The sequence below is a fragment of the Doryrhamphus excisus genome, linkage group LG17 (genome assembly GCF_037039965.1).
Source record: "Doryrhamphus excisus strain RoL-2023G ecotype Guam linkage group LG17, RoL_Dexc_Guam_v1.1, whole genome shotgun sequence".
Lineage (NCBI taxonomy): Eukaryota > Metazoa > Chordata > Actinopteri > Syngnathiformes > Syngnathidae > Doryrhamphus > Doryrhamphus excisus.
Genome location: NC_136373.1, coordinates 12,319,304 through 12,340,023, shown reverse-complemented (window position 1 = coordinate 12,340,023; position 20,720 = coordinate 12,319,304). Strand labels below are relative to the sequence as shown.

The 20,720-nt window shown below is 38.3% G+C and overlaps 1 protein-coding gene across 11 annotated transcripts in view; it reads right to left on the bottom strand.

The window, feature by feature from the left end:
- Positions 1-20,720, bottom strand: part of LOC131137737 (focal adhesion kinase 1-like) — an 85,478-nt gene that overhangs the window by 41,402 nt on the left and 23,356 nt on the right. For 5 of the 11 annotated variants that reach the window (XM_058086010.2, XM_078798040.1, XM_058086002.2 and 2 more), the window contains 13 exons: positions 19,897-20,183; positions 19,641-19,807; positions 15,977-16,064; positions 13,652-13,731; positions 13,489-13,551; positions 13,348-13,402; positions 13,014-13,154; positions 11,130-11,207; positions 9,972-10,079; positions 8,614-8,731; positions 7,433-7,463; positions 5,765-5,835; positions 3,219-3,275 (listed from right to left, as the gene is read on the bottom strand). In XM_058086010.2, the coding sequence (XP_057941993.2) occupies positions 3,219-3,275; positions 5,765-5,835; positions 7,433-7,463; positions 8,614-8,731; positions 9,972-10,079; positions 11,130-11,207; positions 13,014-13,154; positions 13,348-13,402; positions 13,489-13,551; positions 13,652-13,731; positions 15,977-16,064; positions 19,641-19,807; positions 19,897-20,139 (1,300 nt within the window). In that variant the 5' untranslated portion in view covers positions 20,140-20,183. The other 6 variants (XM_058086003.2, XM_058086014.2, XM_058086006.2 and 3 more) reach the window with 5 other exon arrangements.

Here is a 20,720-nt window from a genome sequence, read left to right as displayed (position 1 = left end):
TAACACATAAATAATTTTGCAACATTTTTGTTCTCTTTTGCTACATTTTTCTCGCTGAAAAAGTCTATTTCGCCGTCGCTCAAATCAGACCAATACGGTCCAAACTGACAATACAAACACAAAGAAGGGGAGGGGACACATTCAGGTTCATTTACAGTTGCAAGCAAACATAAAAGGATGACAACCACCACCAAATCAAAGTACCAACACTATACAACCAGACTTATGGTGTGTTCAAATGATTACCTTGATCTAGTCCATAGTATTCTGGGAAAATTGGTTATTGATAGGAGACAAAATAACTAACTGTGAGTACAGTAGCAAGTTAGCAACCACATTTAGAATATTTTAGAGCAGGGATCTCAAACTCAATTTACTTGGGGGCAACCGGAGCTAGGGTCTGGGTGAGACTGGGCCGCATCAGGTTTTCAAAAAAAAAAAAACAACAAAAAACGCATTTATTAAAAACAGAAAAATGAATAAACTTGGCTACTTTTTATTTTTCTACACAAAATAAGATGAAAAATAAATCAAGAATAAAGAAAATCAATCAATCAGTAATAAATAAATACATATAATAATAATAATAAAACGGCAAATAATAAAAACTTAAGAAATGAACAAAGCATTATTAGAGCCCTGTAGACATGACAAAACACGACTATAGTCACATTTATACTCTTTTTATTTACAACATATTGCGCAACTGCAGGGTCTTGAGACACATGCTAACTCGCAAACTAGAGAGCTAGCGACCTAAACGGTAGCCTTCAAGTTATTTCCTTTAAACTTAAATAGCCAAAAACTTACCACTTCCACACGGATAGGGAGGATAACTATTAACAGTTATTTAACCTTTAACATGAACATTAATCAAACGTAATAATTTTTTCTGGGTACATGATACCATACAGCATCCATATCAAACTTGCGCGGGCCGCACTAACATTAAACTTTCATATCAAGGCGGGGGCCTCAAATTAGTGTTCTGCGGGCCACGTGTTTGAGACCACTGCTTTAGAGAGATGGATTACAGACCCAAGTTGTCCCGTAACTTTTAAAGTGAGTTTTATTTTGTGCAGAAATAAAAATATTTTGGTAGTGTAGAGTCTGTAGACCTCTTTATACAGAACAAAACCAAGATGCACACTAATATCCTGATATATCCTGATGTCCATCACATGCACAGTATTCAATTCATCTTAATCCTGTGACACCCAAACACTCCAAAAATATAATACAGGCCTATAAATATAAGGGACGACATGAGATTTGAGTGTTTCCCCTTTTTGGCTAGGATTACTCTGTGTGACCACGGAACTTTTGTTAGTACAGTATTATATATATATACGTATATATATATATATATATTATATAAAAACAGTCTCTTTCCTCAAGCCATCATCTTCCTCAACAAGATGTAACAATGTAATCAAGGCAACCAATCGTCCTCTACGACAGTGATTTTCAACCAGTGTGCCGCGGCACACTAGTGTACCTTGAGAAACCGTCAGGTGTGCCGTGAGGAATTATCCAATATCACTTTTTATAATTAACATTTATTAATCATCATTTGCAAATATTATGTCAATAGCCATTATGTCAATAGTATACATGGACCCAAATATTCCATTTGCATTTGGTTTATTTGCTCAAACGGAAAGAATGTAACCTTTGTATACACCTCATTCCGAAAGAAAAGTGCCAATCCGAATGAATATATAATGGGATTCCCAGGGGTGGAATATTCCTTTCCCCAATCCGATTGAGGTATCTTGTACCCGCTCAAACGGAAAGTTGTCAGACTGCGTTCTTCTTCTGGTGTTTATTGGCGGTTGGCAAGCAGCTTTGGTGTGCATTAGCGCCATCTGTGGAACAGAATCTAAACCCTTCTATACGCCATTCACAAGTCCAGTTTTATTAAAAAAGAAAATACATATCTATATAAAACATGTCCTGAGTTTAATTATAAAATATTAGCAAGATTGAATTTGATCTTTTTCTGTTTAAATTTATCCCGGGTGCGTTCTTTCAGCGCATGCTGAGATATGACGTAACATGCAGCTCCAGACGTTCTTCAGTTTTAAAAATGGAGGCGAGCAATCGGCACTGGACTGCTGCGGAAAGTTTGTTTTTGATTCAAACTAAATTTCAAGACTGGACGAAGGAAAAACTGGCAATACGGAGTTATTCCAACAAGTGAAAGAAAAACTTAGGGAAGCCGGTATCACGTGATGTTGGTGTTTACGTTTTACTGGGCATGCCCCATTGACTATTCTGTTTGATTTTCATAGTGCATGTAGACAAGAGATTGGAATATTCCTTTCCATGTATACCATTGTTTCCCGAAAGGTCATTCGGAAAGAGAAAAAGTTGTCATGTAAAAACATGACTACTGTCGAGTGTCTGTGGTGTAAAGACTGGCAGAGCAATGTAATAATTGTCCGTGTGGCAACACCTACCTTGTTCCTCCGATAGACTTATTGACGCACGTGTGAGGTCGTGGTGACATTTCGTAACATTTTTTGGTTAGTGGTGTGCCACAAGATTTTTCCAATGTAAAAAACGTGCTGTGGCTCAAAAAAGGTTGAAAAACACTGCTCTACAATGTAGACCCTTTGTTATTTATTATTTATTCTTTTAATTCTTCTATTTATTCTTTATTTATTCTTCTAATTTCTATATTTTGTACTGTCATACTGTCTTGCACTGAAAATGGAGCGGCTGCAATTTCATTCTACTATATGGAAAATCCCAATAAAGGGCATTCTGATTCTGATTCAGTTAGGAGGAACACAATAATAATGATAATCCATTATAAACATGTTAGGCCTACAAGGTAAGTCTTAAGTGACCAAATAAGACCAGTTTATCTGAAATACTCAGAAGATAAGACAAGGCCAAAAGTGATGGAAGCAAAACATTTTTTTTTAAATGAAATTTGACAGCTTTTAAAGAAGTAAAGTCATCACTCGGAGCTGAATCCCACTTCACTTACAAGCATGACGAGCGAGGAACAGGGTAAAGACCAAATGACACACACATGCACACACATATGAGCTCCTGTGGACCGGCTACTTTCTAAATCACACGCAGATCTAAACTAACCCTGGCATGCAGTCCACCAAGTGACAAGTGTGATCGGAAGCACTATAAGTGACTCTGTACATAAACCACTTGCAATGCGTGTGTCAGCGGGTGGATTCCTGGCCACTTACTTGAAGGCATTGTATAGGTGTCCTCCTCATCTATGATCTCAGCATAATCGTCCGTTTCTATAAGAGACAAAAAGACACGATATTAAAACTCAATTAGCGACAAAATCATGAAAAAAACACCTCAAATGCTAAAAGGTGTAGCAAGAAAACATTATTGGAACGAATTACCTTTCAAAAAGAATGTCACCATATCCAATGCGGAATACATGCACAACAATTACATCAAATGCTCACACAAGTGACAAGAACAGCACAGAGTGATGTGCAATGGAGAGAGGCCGACACAAAGAGGAAAAGGGAGGGATGGAAACAGAATGTGTCACAAAAAAAACAGGTTGAGTCATGGAGAGATTGTCATCATTTGCAGACGCACACAGATAAACTCGACTCTGGCATGCATTGCAGTCAAATTAAACAGGGATGTAATACATGATATTGTTTACCATCGCCACTAGTGTGCCCTGCGGAAGCCACATGCACCATGGGATGCATACAGAGAAGGGAGGAGAGAGTTTTAAAGGTTAGTATGCAGGAACCGGTATCATTGATTTTATGCTTATGGTCATTTTAATGGCATCCTGCCCAACCGGGGGTTAGTCAGAGGTTAGGAAAGAGTCAACGCAGAGACTAAGTGGCAGTGACTACAGCTCTCCATGCAAACATCTGATCTGAGAGAGACTCTTCACTGCAAACAGAGGCCGCTTTCAGGGCACAGAGTTGTCTACAAAGCCTTCAGTCACAACATTGACCGTCCTCTTGTGTTAGGGTCCGCACCGTTTTATGTACATTTTAAGGCATAAAAAGAATCACATAACATTTGTTTATTGCATCAAGGCTTTTTGACTTTATTTCAACAAAATAAAACCCAAAAAATAATTTAAATAACAAAATTTTAAAATTTGTTCTCAATCAGAAATCACTCCACACTCTTTATTGCTCTCTGGTTCTACCATATCTTACTTATTGTGTGGAAATATGGGCTAATAACTATAAAAGCAATCTTCACTTGCTAAATGTACTGCAAAAAAGGTCAGTCAGGATAATTCATAATGCCGCCTACAGAGAACATACTAACGCGTTATTTCTAAAATCACTAATACTTAAACTTGCTGATATAGTTCATCTTCAAACAGCTAAAATAATGCATAAGGCTAAAAATAACCAATCAGCTAAAAATGTCATCCAATACTTCTCTATAAGAGAGGAGAAATATGATCTCAGGGAAGAAGTACATTTGAAACACTTCTATGCTAGGACTACGTTAAAAAGCCATAGCATTTCAGTATGTGGAATCAAACTATGGAATGGATTGAGTAAGACCCTCAAACAATGCACAACGATGAGCCAATTCAAGAAACAATACAAGCAGTTGATGTTTGCTAAATACAAGGATGAAGAGTCTTGAACCAGTCATGATGTGCTATACATATCACTATATTGACACTTACTATGGTACCCATTATGTCATTGGATGCTCATATCACCTCCTACTTTGGTATGGGACAAAAAAAAACAATAAAAAAACCTTAAACTATATTATGAAAGCAGGAAGTGAACAAATGTAACCGTTACTGATGGTAAAAGTACCAGATCGGCGTTACCGTTACCTACCAGGGGTAGGATTTAATAAGCTTTGCTTCTTCCTACTCCTTTTGGACATGTGGAACTGTGAACTGATTATGGGATGCATTCAATTGTAATCTGACGCATGTTCAAATGAAATAAAACCATTACTATTACCATTAAAATGGTCTGGTTGAAATTATGACCACTGTATTGTTAGGGTCGCTTTCAACCCGGTAATAATAATAATAATAATATGATTAAAAAGCAATATTTTGAGCCAAAACTGAAATCATAAGTGTAGTACAATTAGCCAACACAATGACAACCAGCTCCTCTTCTCATTATGTAAGCTTCAAGGGATTCTCTTTTTGACCGCTTTTCCAGTATACCAGCATAAAAACAATGTCCAGATATGTGAGGTGAATTCACTCATTTGATTGGCTGATTTCACATTTACAATTTGAATCATGGAAACCAAGATCTGGACCACATTTTTGGTGACAATGAGGGAGAGAACAGACCAGCATAGCCATTGAGATGACCAGGAGGACAACATGGAGTATGATCCAGAAGACACAGATGATGCCAGTCAGATGAAGAGGTTGCTGGTGGTGAAGCTGTTCTATAGCGCTCAGTAAAAGCCAGGTAACAAAAGAACCTTCAATTTATGAATATGATTCTTTTGAGGTTCATTTTACCATTTTTGGAAATTGAAATCAAGGGGTATAGTGACAAAAAATGCCCACACCAAAAATATTAAAACCAACATTTTCATGGATGAGGAAGCTTAAGAAAGTAACCAAGAGATGAGAAGCAAATTTGATGGTAACTTATTGTTTTTAGTGTATTTTATAGCTGATTTAATACATGGGTCAAAACCGACCCGTTAACATAAGAGGTGATACCAGAAATCTAACACAAGAGGAAGGTTAAAAGCACTAGAAAGAGACAGATAATGAAGGCCACAGCAAATCTTCTACCTGACACGCAAACTGCTCTGCTTCGCACTCCCTCCATCCGTTTCTCCATCCGTCTCTCGTGATTTGACACTCTGCATCAAACAAAATAAAAATGATTTGGGGTTAACACATCCATGTTATGTACAGCACTATAGGGTTTTTAATTTGAGGCCTTTCAACGCCGATCACAAAAGCTGTGGTAGCATGTAGCATATAGCCTGTAGCAAGCGGTCTCCTGTGGCAGGTGTGCCAAAGCCAAAACAATCATGTACAGTGGTCTCAAACACGCGGCCCGCGGGCCAAATGTGGCCCGCAGGACACTAGTTTGAGGCCCCCTGCCTTGATATGAAAGTTTCATGTTAGTGCGGCCCGCGCAAGTTTGATATGGATGCTGTATGGTATCATGTACCCAGAAAAATTATTACGTTTGATTAATGTTCATGTTAAAGGTTAAATAACTGTTAATAGTTATCCTCCCTATCCGTGTGGAAGTGGTAAGTTTTTGGCTATTTAAGTTTAAAGGAAATAACTTGAAGGCTACCGTTTAGGTCGCTAGCTCTAGTTTGCGAGTTAGCATGTGTCTCAAGACCCTGCAGTTGCGCAATATGTTGTAAATAAAAAAGAGTATAAATGTGACTATAGTCGTGTTTTGTCATGTCTACAGGGCTCTAATAATGCTTTGTTCATTTTAATCTGAAAAAAATAATTTGTCTACCCACCAACTATATGTGGTTTCTTAAGTTTTTATTATTTGCCGTTTTATTATTATTATTATATTTATTTATTACTGATTGATTGATTTTCTTTATTCTTGATTTGTTTATTTATTTTTCATCTTATTTTGTGCAGAAAAATTAAAATTAAGATATTTGAGAAAAGTGGAATGTTTTATCAGAGCTTTATTGTAGAAAATCGGAACCAAAGCACTGAAAAAGTTTGTATATTTTTCTGTTTTTAAGAAATGCGTTTTTTTTTTTTCCTGGAAAACCTGATGCGGCCCAGCCTTGCCCAGACCCTAGCTCCAGTGGCCCCCAGGTAAATTGAGTTTGAGACCCCTGATCATGTATGTTGTTTGTGAGAGTGATAGAAGTTTGACGCCCTGCAAAACATGGCATGTCTCGTTGTGGTAGCACGTTAAAAAGCTTTAGTTTGGTGTGGCACTTGCCGTGGTGTGGTGAGTTTTCGAGGCGCGCAATGTGATTGTTGTTCTGGCGACAGCTAATGTGACCAAACGTTGGACACTCGCCCCTCTGTGCATAGAAATGGCATCCGAGGCATCTCATCCTCTACAAGTTTCATCACGGATATATGTTCTCTTGAAATAGTCAAAGCTGCTTTTGTCTGAATGAAGCTGATTTCATATCATTTAAAAATGTACAACAGCCAATTTCACAAATAGATGATGATCGGAATCAGCAGCATAAAACACTGATTAGAGCATAATTTTTATATTCTCTATATACAAGAAATTGTGCTATTACGGTCATGGCAACAAATATTGGCATCGCAAAGATGTCAATGTTTTTTTGGCCACGAATGTATACATTAGGCTGGCATTTTTGGCATGCCAGTATTTTCGGCCATGACTGCACGTTTGTTTGCATTTGTAAAATGTAAAAACTGATCCTCATGTGCAATGAGGACCAAAATGGAGCATGCCATTTATTTCTAACAAATAATAACACTTACTTTGGGAGGGATGGTAGCGCTCTGTCCCCCTCTGCAAGACAAAATAAATCAGTTACTGCAGCGAGAGCCAACACATCACTATGTTTCTATGGGGATCACAATAGATGAAAATATGAGCTGGAAACCTCATATTACAAATATACAACATAAGGTGGCCAGAAATATTTCAATATTGAACAAAGCTAAATTTGTTCTCAATCAGAAATCACTCCACACTCTTTATTGCTCTCTGCTTCTACCATATCTTACTTATTGTGTGGAAATATGGGCTAATAACTATAAAAGCAATCTTCACTCGCTAAATGTACTGCAAAAAAGGTCAGTAAGGATAATTTATAATGCCGCCTACAGAGAACATACTAACTCCTTATTTCTAAAATCACTAATACTTCAACTTGCTGATATAGTTCATCTTCAAACAGCTAAAATAATGCATAAGGCTAAAAATAACCAATTAGCTAAAAATGTCATCCAATACTTCTCTACAAGAGAGGAGAAATATGATCTCAGGGAAGAAGTACATTTGAAACACTTCTATGCTAGGACTACGTTAAAAAGCCATAGCATTTCAGTATGTGGAATCAAACTATGGAATGGATTGAGTAAGAGCCTTGTCATTGGATGGTCATATCACCTCGTACTTCGGTACGTGACAAAAAAAATATAAAAAAAAATAAAAACATATATTTATTAAAAAAAATATTTTAAAAAGTATATTTTTTATTTAAAAATATATATTTTTATTTAAAAAAAACTTAATTATATTAGGAAAGCAGGAAGTGAACAAATATAACAGTTACTGATTGTAAAAGTACCAGATGGAGGGGTAGGATTTAATAAGCTTTGCTTCTTCCTACTCCTTTTGGACATGTGGAACTGTGAACTGATTATGGGATGCATTCAATTGTAATCTGATGCATGTTCAAATGAAATAAAAACATTACCATGTTCTTCACACATAGTTATTTTTATAAAAAAACACAGGACGGCCACTCCAAGAAACAAACAGTGACAAGCATCTCCAGTCAGAAGCAGAATAAATTGTCTGGTTGACTGACTGGTTGACTGTGTCTGTATCATATTGAGAGTTTTGCTCCGCTGATTCCTGATTTATCTTGAAGACAACCACTGCAATGCAGCTACCCTAAAATACATAGGGTAGAACGAGAACGGTCTCCTACCTTTGTGGATTCTGACGATGAAGGAGTGAGTAGCTAAAGAAAAGAGTCGGCAGTAACCGTCAATCAAGTCGGCCATGTTTTCTGCTGTAGTCAGCGATGCCGTGGTGACTGTGAGAGGCTGCGCATGCACACAGGAACACACGGAAGGATTACTCGGGTAAATTTCAGGCTGAGTAGCGTGATATGACTTTTTAATGAGCAACATCTTCCATGTGCACACATCCTAGTGTATTAAGTTGTTCACACCCGCACAAAAAACGATACTCAAGACATGACGCTGACATCTTTTTCCACTCGCACGATCTACGCCCATTCTTGACATACATATGCTGACACTGCATTCATCTTTACCAGAGGACTACAAGTCATTCTACAATGATTAATAAGCACAAGGATGGACTAATTGTGAATAGACTCCACAGACCGTAAATTCCGGATTATAAGCCGCTACTTTTTTCCCCAAACTTTCAACTCTCGAGTAGAAAAGGTAAGATTAAGACCGGTGGAATATATGCGTCGAGGAAGACTGCAACGTATTGTCTTGTGCATAAATTAAATCAGCGTGAACATACCCTCATCATGGAAAATGCAAAAAGAAAGGCATTATGACGCAGCTTTCAAGCTAAAAGCAATCGAGCTGTCTGATAAAGAAGGAAACAGAGCTGCTGCACGTAAACTTGGCATAAACGAATCGATGGTGAGACGCCGGAAACGGCAGCGGGAAGAACTGGAGCAATGTAAAAAGACGAAAAAAGCTTTCAGAGGTAATAAAAGCAGGTGGCCCGAACTGGAAAAACATTCTATACTGTGTTGCTATTGTGTTGCAAGCGTGTTGTTACCATGTTGCTACCGTTTTACTGCCGCGTCACAGGCACCGTTTGTGAAGAAAGTTATATTATTATTATTGCTAAGTTATATTATTAAAACTTTGAAAACTCTCTAATGTGAGTGTGAATGGTTGTTTGTCTATATGTGCCCTGTGATTGGCTGGCCACCAGTCCAGGGTGTACCCCGCCTCTCGCCCAAAGACAGCTGGGATAGGCTCCAGCACCTCTGCGACCCTCGTGAGGAAAAAGCGGTAGAAAATGAATGAATGAAAACTCTCTCTGTGTACCGTCTTTCTTTGTAAATATGTTTACATGTTTTAATGTGGGCACATGCGGCTTATATACAGGTGCGGCTTGTGTATGTACAAAATCGGTTTTCCTCTAAAAATATAGTGGGTGAGGCTTATAATCAGGTGCGCTCCAAAGTCCGGAAATTACGGTAAATCAATAATTTGAGTGAGCTCAGCTTGCTGGGTGGAAACCAGAAGATAACATGAGAACTGCTGTGTGTGTACTAGAGTGGTTTGTTACCTCCGGAGCTCCTGCTACGTTGAGCTGCAGCATGCCTTTCCTGTCCTTCTCCTCCAAAGCGGAATACTGGATGGACTGAACCTGGTTGAAGTTAGCTAAGTGGGTAGGCTGGAGACAAGATATGGATTAAGACTACACGTCAAACGGTGATTAAACAGACTCAACAGCTGCACAGGCAAGACCAACCAGAAGAGGGCAGTGTGGTATATGGCTAGTAATCCTTTTTTGACATGAATTAATGAATTAATTATATATGTGTGTACTAATTAAATTAATTAAATAATTAATTATAAAATTTATTTTTATTATACGAAATATTAATTAATTAATTATTAATAATTCAAAAGGCTGTAGCTTGAAAATGGTAAGAGATAAAGACATACTCTAAATGAGAAAAATCATCAGTATGACCCAATGTTTGTGATGGGAGTACTCATCTAATTTGCATAGAATGACATCACCAGACTCTGAATTTGTCAGATCCTTGTCTCAATACACAATACACGCTCATCAAAATGTCTGATCCACTTGTGACTTCCTCATCACTCAAGCAAACCCAGCCATCATCATTGTCATTCACAGCAGGATCTTGAACATCACTGCTGCCTGCACCGCCATTATTACATAAATTGATATAAAGTATATATACATGAAGTAAAGTTTAAAGTAAAGTCCGTTCTGCAGAGGGGTCTCCCGCAGATGGTACCGCCTATGATGCTATTTTCACGTTCTTAGTACATTCCCGCAACCTTGTGGTGTTTTGACAACCAACCACGTCCCCTCCTGCTACCCCGAACACAGTTTAGCAAAAAATAAGCACAAGTAGGCTGCGTGTGGGCTGCCATGGCAAGCAGACGCACTGCTGCACGTGCAAGGGGCTTCACATAGTCTATAATCTTAGAAACTTTGCATAGAAATGCCCACAATTTTTGCTTGATTGATGTTACAGATGCCCGTCATCACCTGATATTTTCAGAAATGGCTTGTTGCAATTTTGCCACTTTGGCGCTAAAAGAGTTAAGATCATGAAGCGATGAACATGGCAGCTTCTGCTCTCATGTAAGTCAATATACAAAAAAAAAAAACAGACAAGGAAAAATATCCAAATGGTATTGACCCACAATTGACAGGCGTGTTAAATTTAACGATAATACTCACCGCTGAGCCCTTATCTGTGAGGTAGCTGATTCCTTCCTCTGGTCCAATTGCCAACTCTACTGATATTACCCAACTAGACTGGAAAGACAAAGAAAACATACAATAATTATTGTGTGCATTTTGTCATATTACTGCACCATACCTCTTTAATAAAATGGATAAAACTTTATCTCTAATTTTAACATTGAAGTCCCATCTTTGTGTACTGTAGGGCTAATGTCATAAAACAAACACTTATAGTATTTGCTTTCCAAAACTGCTGACTAAAAACATCTTTTGCTGAGTTCAAACACAGCCACTTCATTAAAAAAGACAACTGTACAAAGTTCATGTACAGTAAAATAGTGTGGCAAATAAAACCCAAAGAAAACATTCATGTCTGTGATAACAATCATGATGATTCCACTACATATCATTTTAACCATGATATTCCTGTCAGGTGCTTGTTCCATTTTTATCACTTCATACTGCAATATTGAAACAATTACAGCCAGGAAGTTTCCATTCCACCAACAACTAACAAGTTCAAAATATACATGGAATGGAAGATGCTAGTGAAGATCTCTGCAGGTTTGGAGAATGTGTCATATACAAAATGAATAGACGCTACCAGGTAAACTTGAATTTCAATGAATAACTGAAAAAATTTTAGTGTTCGGGCTGCATGGCGGTCAAGTGGTTAGCGCGCAGACCTCACAGCTAGGAGACCCGAATTCAATTTCTGTGTGGAGTTTGCATGTTCTCCGGTTTCCTCCCACATTCCAAAAACATGCTAGGTTAATTGGCCGCTCCAAATTGTCCATAGGTATGAATGTGAGTGTGAATGGTTGTTTGTCTATATGTGCCCTGTGATTGGCTGGCCACCAGTCCAGGGTGTACCCTGTCTCTCGCCGGAAGACAGCTGGGATAGGCTCCAGCATACCCCCGCGACCCTCGTGAGGATAAGCGGTAGAAAATGAATGAATAATTTTAATACATGACCAAGGCAATGCTTAGAAACAGCCCCTGGTATAATGACGTGAACTTCATCACAGTAATAAATATATTTTTTTAAGTTAATTTGTCTAATGTGAGATTGCCCCCCCCCCCCCAAAATAAAAATAAAAATCAAAGGACACAGGGTCCACTTTTTCATAATAAGCTTTGTTTTCTGATTAGTTATTGGTATCCACATTTGGTAATGGTTTTATTTCATTTGAACATGCATCAGATTACAACTGAATGCATCCCATCCCATCCAAAAGGAGTAGGAAGAAGCAAAGCTTATTAAATCCTACCCCTCCATCTGGTACTTTTACAATCAATAACTGTTACATTTGTTCACTTCCTGCTTTCATAATATAGTTTAAGTTTTTTTTTTTTGTCAAGTACCGAAGTACGAGGTGATATGAGCATCCAATGACATAATGGGTACCATAGTAAGTGTCAATATAGTGATATGTATAGCACATCATGACTGGTTCAAGACTCTTCATCCTTGTATTTAGCAAACATCAACTGCTTGTATTGTTTCTTGAATTGGCTCATCGTTGTGCATTGTTTGAGGGTCTTACTCAATCCATTTGAGCCTCTCTGTTTTGCTCTCTTTCCCATGTTTGCTTTGGTACCAAAAGCCACTATCAAACAAGCTGTGGGCTGCACACTCGATACCCCTGGTCTAATGTGTCAGACTGCTGTGAAAGCATGGCTCGTGGACACATGGGAAACGTTCTGGCCTTGTGTAGGTCTGGTAAGCCATTAACATGATGACATTCCACACAAGACTGCTAAATAAATTCCCAACTTCCACCAGAATGACATGATAAGCGTGTGAACGTCCTTCAACTGCTTCTCTAAACATGAAACATTTGTCTCTATGGACTGAATACCTGAATACTGCCTTACCCCTAAAGCACATTTGAAGCACTCCTTGTCGAAATGGTAGATAGGAGAGATTATCTCAAAGAACTTATGGATGCTCTGCTCATCGTTGAGGTTTGCAAACTGCTTGAACGTCTGCTGGATATGCTTACGAAGAGTCTTTGCCTGAGAAAAGGTGGAAGAGAGACAAAAAAAAAAAAAAATCTGATTTGCTTTTCCTCAACAGTCGCCCAAGGGCCATGGCGACCATGGTGCATACTGTTTAGTCAGGTACTCAAACACCAAGTCAAATATCCTTTGTGTCAACATTCATTCCAGCTAAAAGTTAATCCCAATTCACTGACATTTTGCTGCTCACCTTTAAAGAGTCCAGAAGGCTTTTAGGGAAGAACCTTCTCAAACCAACATCTTTCCTAAAACACACAAAAAAATCATAACATTTGTTGTATATTCATCAGCAAAAAAAATATATATATATAATTAAAGAAATCAATGTTACTCTAGCAGTTCGTAGTTGGATTTCTTGTCAAGGGCATTTCCTGGCATCTCTCTGAAGAAACGTCTGCGTAATAGATGGTTAGGGCGGTTAGAACAAACAGGAAACGCAGTCAGAAGTACAAGGTAGCAGGTACTACTAATGAGTACACACTGGCTCTTCTCACCTTATTTCTAAACAGCCCAGTTTTAAAGCAATATCTTGATCCACCTGATCTGCGATATGTTGCATGTAGTCGCTCTTTACCTGGTGAAATAAAACGGGAACGGCACAGCTCGTCATACAAATGTCATAGGTCATCATAAAAGTAGATTGATGCTCCTACTCTAGGAGAAACAATCAGACTGCACTTCCGGAAGTTCTTTTTTAAAAGTCATTCTTTTTTTAATAGATGTGTCTGCACCTACTTCACCAAAACAAATTCCTAGTATGTGTTTCATCATACCTAAACCCTTTTCTGATTCTGAAAAGTGGCATAATAGAAGTTATTGTGGCATCATTTTTTTTAACTATAGTTCCTTTTGCCTGACAGATTAATCAGCTGATCAAAGCCAAAAGACAATAATCGGCTAAAAGTTGTCTGATCCAGATTGTAATTCTATACTTGATTACAAAAAAGGTTACAAGATGTGTTGTGTTGAATGATGTCTGTGTCGAACCTGCAATATTACTGACTTTTCTGTTTTTTTTCTGTTACCTAAAGGATTATGGGATATGTAGTTGGTTCTAGACTTGAGCACGATAAGTGAATTAATGCAGAGTAGAATTCAAAGTTTAAAAAAAAACCCATAATATTTTCGTAACAACAGCATAGAAAACCTGTTTATTACCTTAAAAATTGTCTCATTATTACAGCCCAGTATACATGAAATAACACTCCTATTATTACACTCAGATTATTCTTTATTTACCACACATTGCTCAACTGTAATGTGTAGGCCACTGCTTTTAATATAACATACTACAGAGCTGCCTAGTTAGCATCCAAAGTGTTTATTCTAAACTTAAGACAGGGTTTCAAACGGAGTAAGAAGCCAAAAACATACTGGGGGCCCATTACATATTAACACTGTATTGATTTGTTTTCAATAATAAATCAAATCCACTCACAGTTCAACAAGCTAAAACCTGAATAAAGTTTAATGAATAATAACATTCATTCATTCATTTTCGACCGCTTATCCTCATGAGGGTCGCGGGGGTGCTGGAGCCTATCCCAGCTGTCTTCGGGCGTGAGGCGGGGTACACCCTGGACTGGTGGCCAGCCAATCACAGGGCACATATAGACAAACAACCATTCACACTCACATTCATACCTATGGACAATTTGGAGTCGCCAATTAACCTAGCATGTTTTTGGAATGTGGGAGGAAACCGGAGTACCCGGAGAAAACCCACGCTTGCACGGGGAGAACATGCAAACTCCACACAGAGATGGCCAAGGATGGAATTGAACCCTGGTCTCCTAGCTGTGAGGTCTGTGCGCTAACCACTCGACCGCCGTGCAGCCCCTGGAATAATAACATGATAAAATGTGATTATCACAAAGATTTTTATTAAATTTTTATGTTAACTTTTGATAATAATTCATGGAACAAATCAAGCAAGAAAAAATGTAAAGGCTTAAGTCAGACTTATTAATAAAAAAGTAAAACATTTAGATTTTTTTTTTTTAGATTTTTTTTAGATTTGACTTTTAACCAAAAAAAGGAATCCGAATAAAAAAGCTAAAAGGTTTGTGAGTACAGACACATGTAGATGTACTCACTTATCAAAACTGAACTAAACATGATCTCTTCTATTGTGGAGTTGCATCATTACCTTCTTGTGCAAAAAACGTATAAGAGATATAAATAAGTCGGACGTAATATGTAGTTTATTGCAATTTCTCATCTGGTATTGAAATTTTGATCAAGAGTGCATTTCTGAATGTATCAGTCTGAAAATAAAATAATAATTTGTAATTAATTAATTAATAATTAACAAAAATAAAAGTATTAAAAGTATTTTTCCGTTCAATGGTACATGGTTCATTCCGTTCAATGTTTTACAATATATTTAAATCATTTATTAATTAGTTGTGATATTTTTTCTAAATTCTTTGTGTATGTTCCACGGTGTCTGAGTGTTAAATCTATGCTATATGTAAAATTGGTGAAATTGGAGAAATTGGTGGCAAATGCTGCCCCCCCCATATCAAATAAATAAAAATAAAATATATAATATATATATAAAAAAAATATATACGTATATATATATATTTATTTAAATAAAACATAATAATACAATAATACAATACACTTTCTTCTCACATTAATTTCTTGTAAGAGTTCAAATAAATGAAAAGTACCTAAAGATAAAAACATTTAATTTGCCAATATATTGATTATCGAAATTTTTTATTTCCTCATAGAGGAATCTGCCCCCAAAAGTTCCATATGAGTTTTTGTTGATGTAGTATTTGTCTCTTGCTTCTTGTGTGATGTTGCACCTGGTGATAGAGGTAGTTGAGCGAGGGTTTGTCTTCTGAGAAATGACTGAGGTAACCTTTAGGAAAGTAGCGCAGCCGCAGTTCATACCTGAAAATGGCAGATAGAAAGTTAATTACAGTGCAAACTTGAAATATCTTCACACAGGCAGAATGAATACAGCTGCAGACTCATGGTTACAGAGTTATTACACTTCACGTTCACGGTTGCATACAGTGGTGAAAAATATTACTATGTACTGTATGTCCAGTACTTCCTGAGGGGGGTCCTCCACACTGGGTGCCATCCTTGGGTCCCTTCGACCCGGCCGGCTGGGGGTTCCTCCCTTTAATGTGGGGGTCCGCCTGTCTGTCGGAGTCGGGGGGACCAGCACACGGGTCCCCCTGCGGCTTCTCCCAGTGTGGACGGCCCCAAAGGTGGCGTTTCCTTGTTCCTCAGTGCCATGCCATATCTCCCCCCCGTGTGTGTGATTGTGTGTGTGTGTCTAGTATGGAGGGTGGGAGGGAGGGGCTTTCTTTTGTTTCTTTGTTTTTTCTTTTAATTGTGGTAATTGTTTTTAATTCTGTAAAGCACTTTGTGTTGCATGTCTTTGCAGGAAAAGTGCTATACAAATAAAGTTGATTTGATTTGATTACTGTATTGTTTTTTTAATATCAGCTCTCTCTCCTGAACTGCTACACACAAAAAGGTGAAAGGGGGACTAACGAGCGCAAAACTTCAGCAAAATTGGTTGAAAATGTGGCCACTTAGCAACTAATTCACTAAGTCACTGACCATTCATCCAATGATCATGTGTCTTATGTATGGTGCCATGTTTTCTAAAGCATTTAAGGGGCACTGCAAACATCCATGCAGCGTGCCTTTTTTCTTACATGGCTGCATTAATATTTCTAAATACTAATAATATGAGGATATTCTTCATGTATCATGAACAATATGACTCATTTAAGGGCATTTTTGACCATAATCTCAGTAGAAGGGAAAGAAAGAAAGTGAGAATAAATACAAAAAATGGCAAAGTCTCATATCAACACAGCATGTTTCATATTTTGTTGATGGTAAACGCCTCAATTTTAATCTATGAAGCATAATTCATAATAATTCAGTGACACTCAGCGGCGGCTGCAATGGAAGGAACTGGGTCAGGAGAGTTGGGTGAGTGGGGATGCTACAAGCCCTACAAACAGATAACGAAGAAAATCAAGGCCTGAGAACAAAATGAATAAAAGAAGCGTGTTCAATAATGAATGGAGCAAAAAGGTGGAAGAGAGAAAAGGAAAAAAATGAGACATGTTAAAAAGCTGAGATCCAAAGACAGAAACAAGGATGCAGGAGGAGATCAAAGTGGAAAATGCAAAATGTGGCCACATGAGACAGATGGAGGGAAAGCAAGCAAAGGGAGATAGAGAGGAGTGTGATAGAGTCAGTTGGTCCCTTGGGCTGCGGCTGCTGCTGTTCTAACAATAGCTCGGGCTCTTGTGGGCTCGCGGCTTTGCCGCCCTCTGAGGCGCTGCTCTTCTGCTTCGTGTTAACAACTTTTTCTTTGTAAATTCATTTTTTTACTTTCCAGATTTGAGTGCATTTCACTGTGTGCCGTATTATGAGGCAGTCAAATGAAGATGCCTTAGCGCAATTGCAGGGTAAGCGTCGTTTGAATGTGGTTCTATGTGCAAACATGAGGCAAATAAAACAAGTAGCAACACCTCAAAACACTACAAGAACATCATTCAAATAATGACTCACTCCATCAAGGACTCAATACAGGTAATAATCTCCAAACAGAGTAAACACAAGCCACGTATACATGGACCCAAATATTCCAATTCCATTCAGGTTATTTGCTCAAACGGAAAGAATGTAACCTTTGTATACACCTCATTCCGGAAGAAAAGTGCCAATCCGAATGAATATATAATGGGATTCACAGGGATGGAATATTCCTTTCCCCAATCCGATTGAGGTATCTTGTACCCGCTCAAACGGAAAGTTGTCAGACTGCGTTCTTCTTCTTCTGTTGTTTATTGGCGGTTGGCAAGCAGCTTTCGTGTGCATTAGCGCCATCAGTGGAACAGAATCTAAACCCTTCTATACGCCATTCACAAGTCCAGTTTTATTAAAAAAGAAAATACATATCTATATAAAACATGTGCCGAGCTTAATTATAAAATATTAGCAAGATTGAACTTTATCTTTTCCTGTTCCCGGGTACGTTCTTTCAGCGAATGCTGAGATATGACGTAACACGCAGCTCCAGACGTTCTTCCATTTTAAAAAATGGAGGCACTGGACTGCTGCAGAATTTTTTTTGATTCAAACTAAATTTCAAGACTGGACGAAGGAAAAACTGGCAATACGGAGTTATTCCAACAAGTGAAAGAAAAACTGGAGGAAGTCGGTATCACGTGATGTTGGTGTTTACGCTTTACTGCGCATGCCCCATTGACTATTCTGGTTGATTATAGCGGTGCATGTAGACACGCCATTGGAATATTCCTTTCCATGTATACCATTGCTTTCCGAAAGGTCATTCGGAAAGATTCCATTCGCAAAGAGAAAAACTCCTCATGTAAACGTGACTACAGATTAAAGGGGGGGGAAATATCAATATAATACGATAATGCAGTTCTTCCCATGTGCTGGATCCCACTTCCCATTCTTCTTCCAACTTTTTTTAATGTTTAAAAATACACTACTAATCTCAATTTTAAGAACAGTGAAAAAAATGGCAAGAATTTAGATTTTGCATGGTTGGATCTTAACTCATTCAATCCCAGCCATTTTCAGTACCTTCAGTCTGATCTTTCAAAGCTCAGAGGATATTGGATTTGTTGTGTTCTACCAAAAGAAAAATTGAAAAAAGTTTGTTTCTACCTTTTTCTGTTTTTTTCAATAATCAGCAGTCCAATAACCATCAGACGGCATCGGCGAAAGAAGTGTTTTTAAAAAAAAGACACCTAACCTTAACGGCCTTGATGGCTTCCAACGTTACTGCCCCTGACAAGGAGATCCCACCTGAGATGTTTTCCACATCACAGCACAGTGGAGGGGGCAACATCATGATCTGGGTGTGCTTATTCCTTCAATGGAACAATGGAGTTTCAGGTTGCACGGTGGTGTCAAACTTGGCTATGTGGAGATGTTGCAGTGGGCATTCCTCGGCCCTCGGAATAACGTTAGTCTTTTGGACAATCTTGCATGTTTCCCTTATTTAAATCCAATGAAAATACTTGGGGATGGATGGATGGATGGCAGACAGTGGATGCACCTTGTGAAGCCATCATCACCACCTGGAGTCTGCAAACCCTGGCATCAAGCATGCCCAAACCAATTTTTGAGGTGAGTACTGATAGTGTTAAACTTTTGATCAGCTGATATTTCAGTTTAATGGTTGTGCAAAATAAATTGCTTACATTTTTTTTTATCTCACTCCCATTTGTATTTTTGCATTTTGAAGCATTACGTAGAACCTCCTTAATATCCAACTGTGCAAAAATGAAATTCTTGCAATTTTTCAACAGGTCTGAACATTTTCATCAAGAGTGTATGTGGCTTAAATGAAAAACAAAAAACGGTTAAATACCCCGATTCTATACATTAGAACTCTCTATTTGGACCAGCATGACCTGGGTTGAATCAACAAAGGGCAACATTGTGTTGCAATATTACCTCCACTCCTCCTGTGGGTGCTGTTTCTCATATTTCTCCCTGACATGAGAGACCCCCAGGTCAGGATGTAACCAATGACGTGCGTCCGTGTGCAAATGAGTTAAACGGAGACCAAGCGAAGTGACACAACGCAATTTGTGGATTTCTGCTATCTTCTGGATGACTCCCTGGAGCAACAAAGGAGGGTGGATAAAGACAAATATGAAGGGCAGAAGGGTATAAGGGTATAAAGGTATAATTCAAAGGTATAACATACCCTGACATCAGTAGCATCTCCATGTCTTATATTACTCGCCCAGGTGCTTGGTTCGCTATTTGTCTCAAAGTAGTGGAAGATCTTCAGAACCCGATCCATAGAACCTGGCGTCCTCTCAAGACCACCAGCAGAGCCGCTGCTCCCAACACCAGTACCCCCGGCCACCCCGGACCGGGATTTAACTCCGCACCCACCTGCTCCAGAGTGATTGAGGTTGGGCTCCAAGTAGGAAGACGTTGCCATGCCTGACTCGGATGTTCTTAGTGGGGCTAACTGGCCGTCATATTCTGTAGAGAAGCAGAAAGTGCAGAGGTTAAAATGAGGCATTCAATTGCGCTCTGAAAGAAACCCTTTTTGTTCATTACAGGAGCCGATGGAGAGAAATTGATATTTAAACCTGAAATAGTCAATTGGAATATGTCCTGATGCTTATATTTTTATAAAATCTCATCGGGTGTGTGATCACATGTAGGATTACAATAGCTCAAAAGAAACAACCTTTCATAATTTCTTAAGAATCTACAGTAGCCGGGAAGTGCAAAACATAACAAACTGGAAAAAAAAAATGAAGATATAAGAAAACTAGTTAAGCAAAGGCGAAACAAATTCAGAATTCAGGAAACTCATTAACCAAAGCACAGTATTGGATTCATTGAAATGTTATCATTTCCTGTAAATCCGGCATATAGTACATTCCCCACTCCTTGTACATTAAAGAAAACGGGATTGGGATTTTCTGACTTTTTTTGTTTATTGTGTGAAAGATTTATTTAAAAATACATCAAAACACATGAAAAACTTGTTGTCAGGATGTAAAAAAAGAA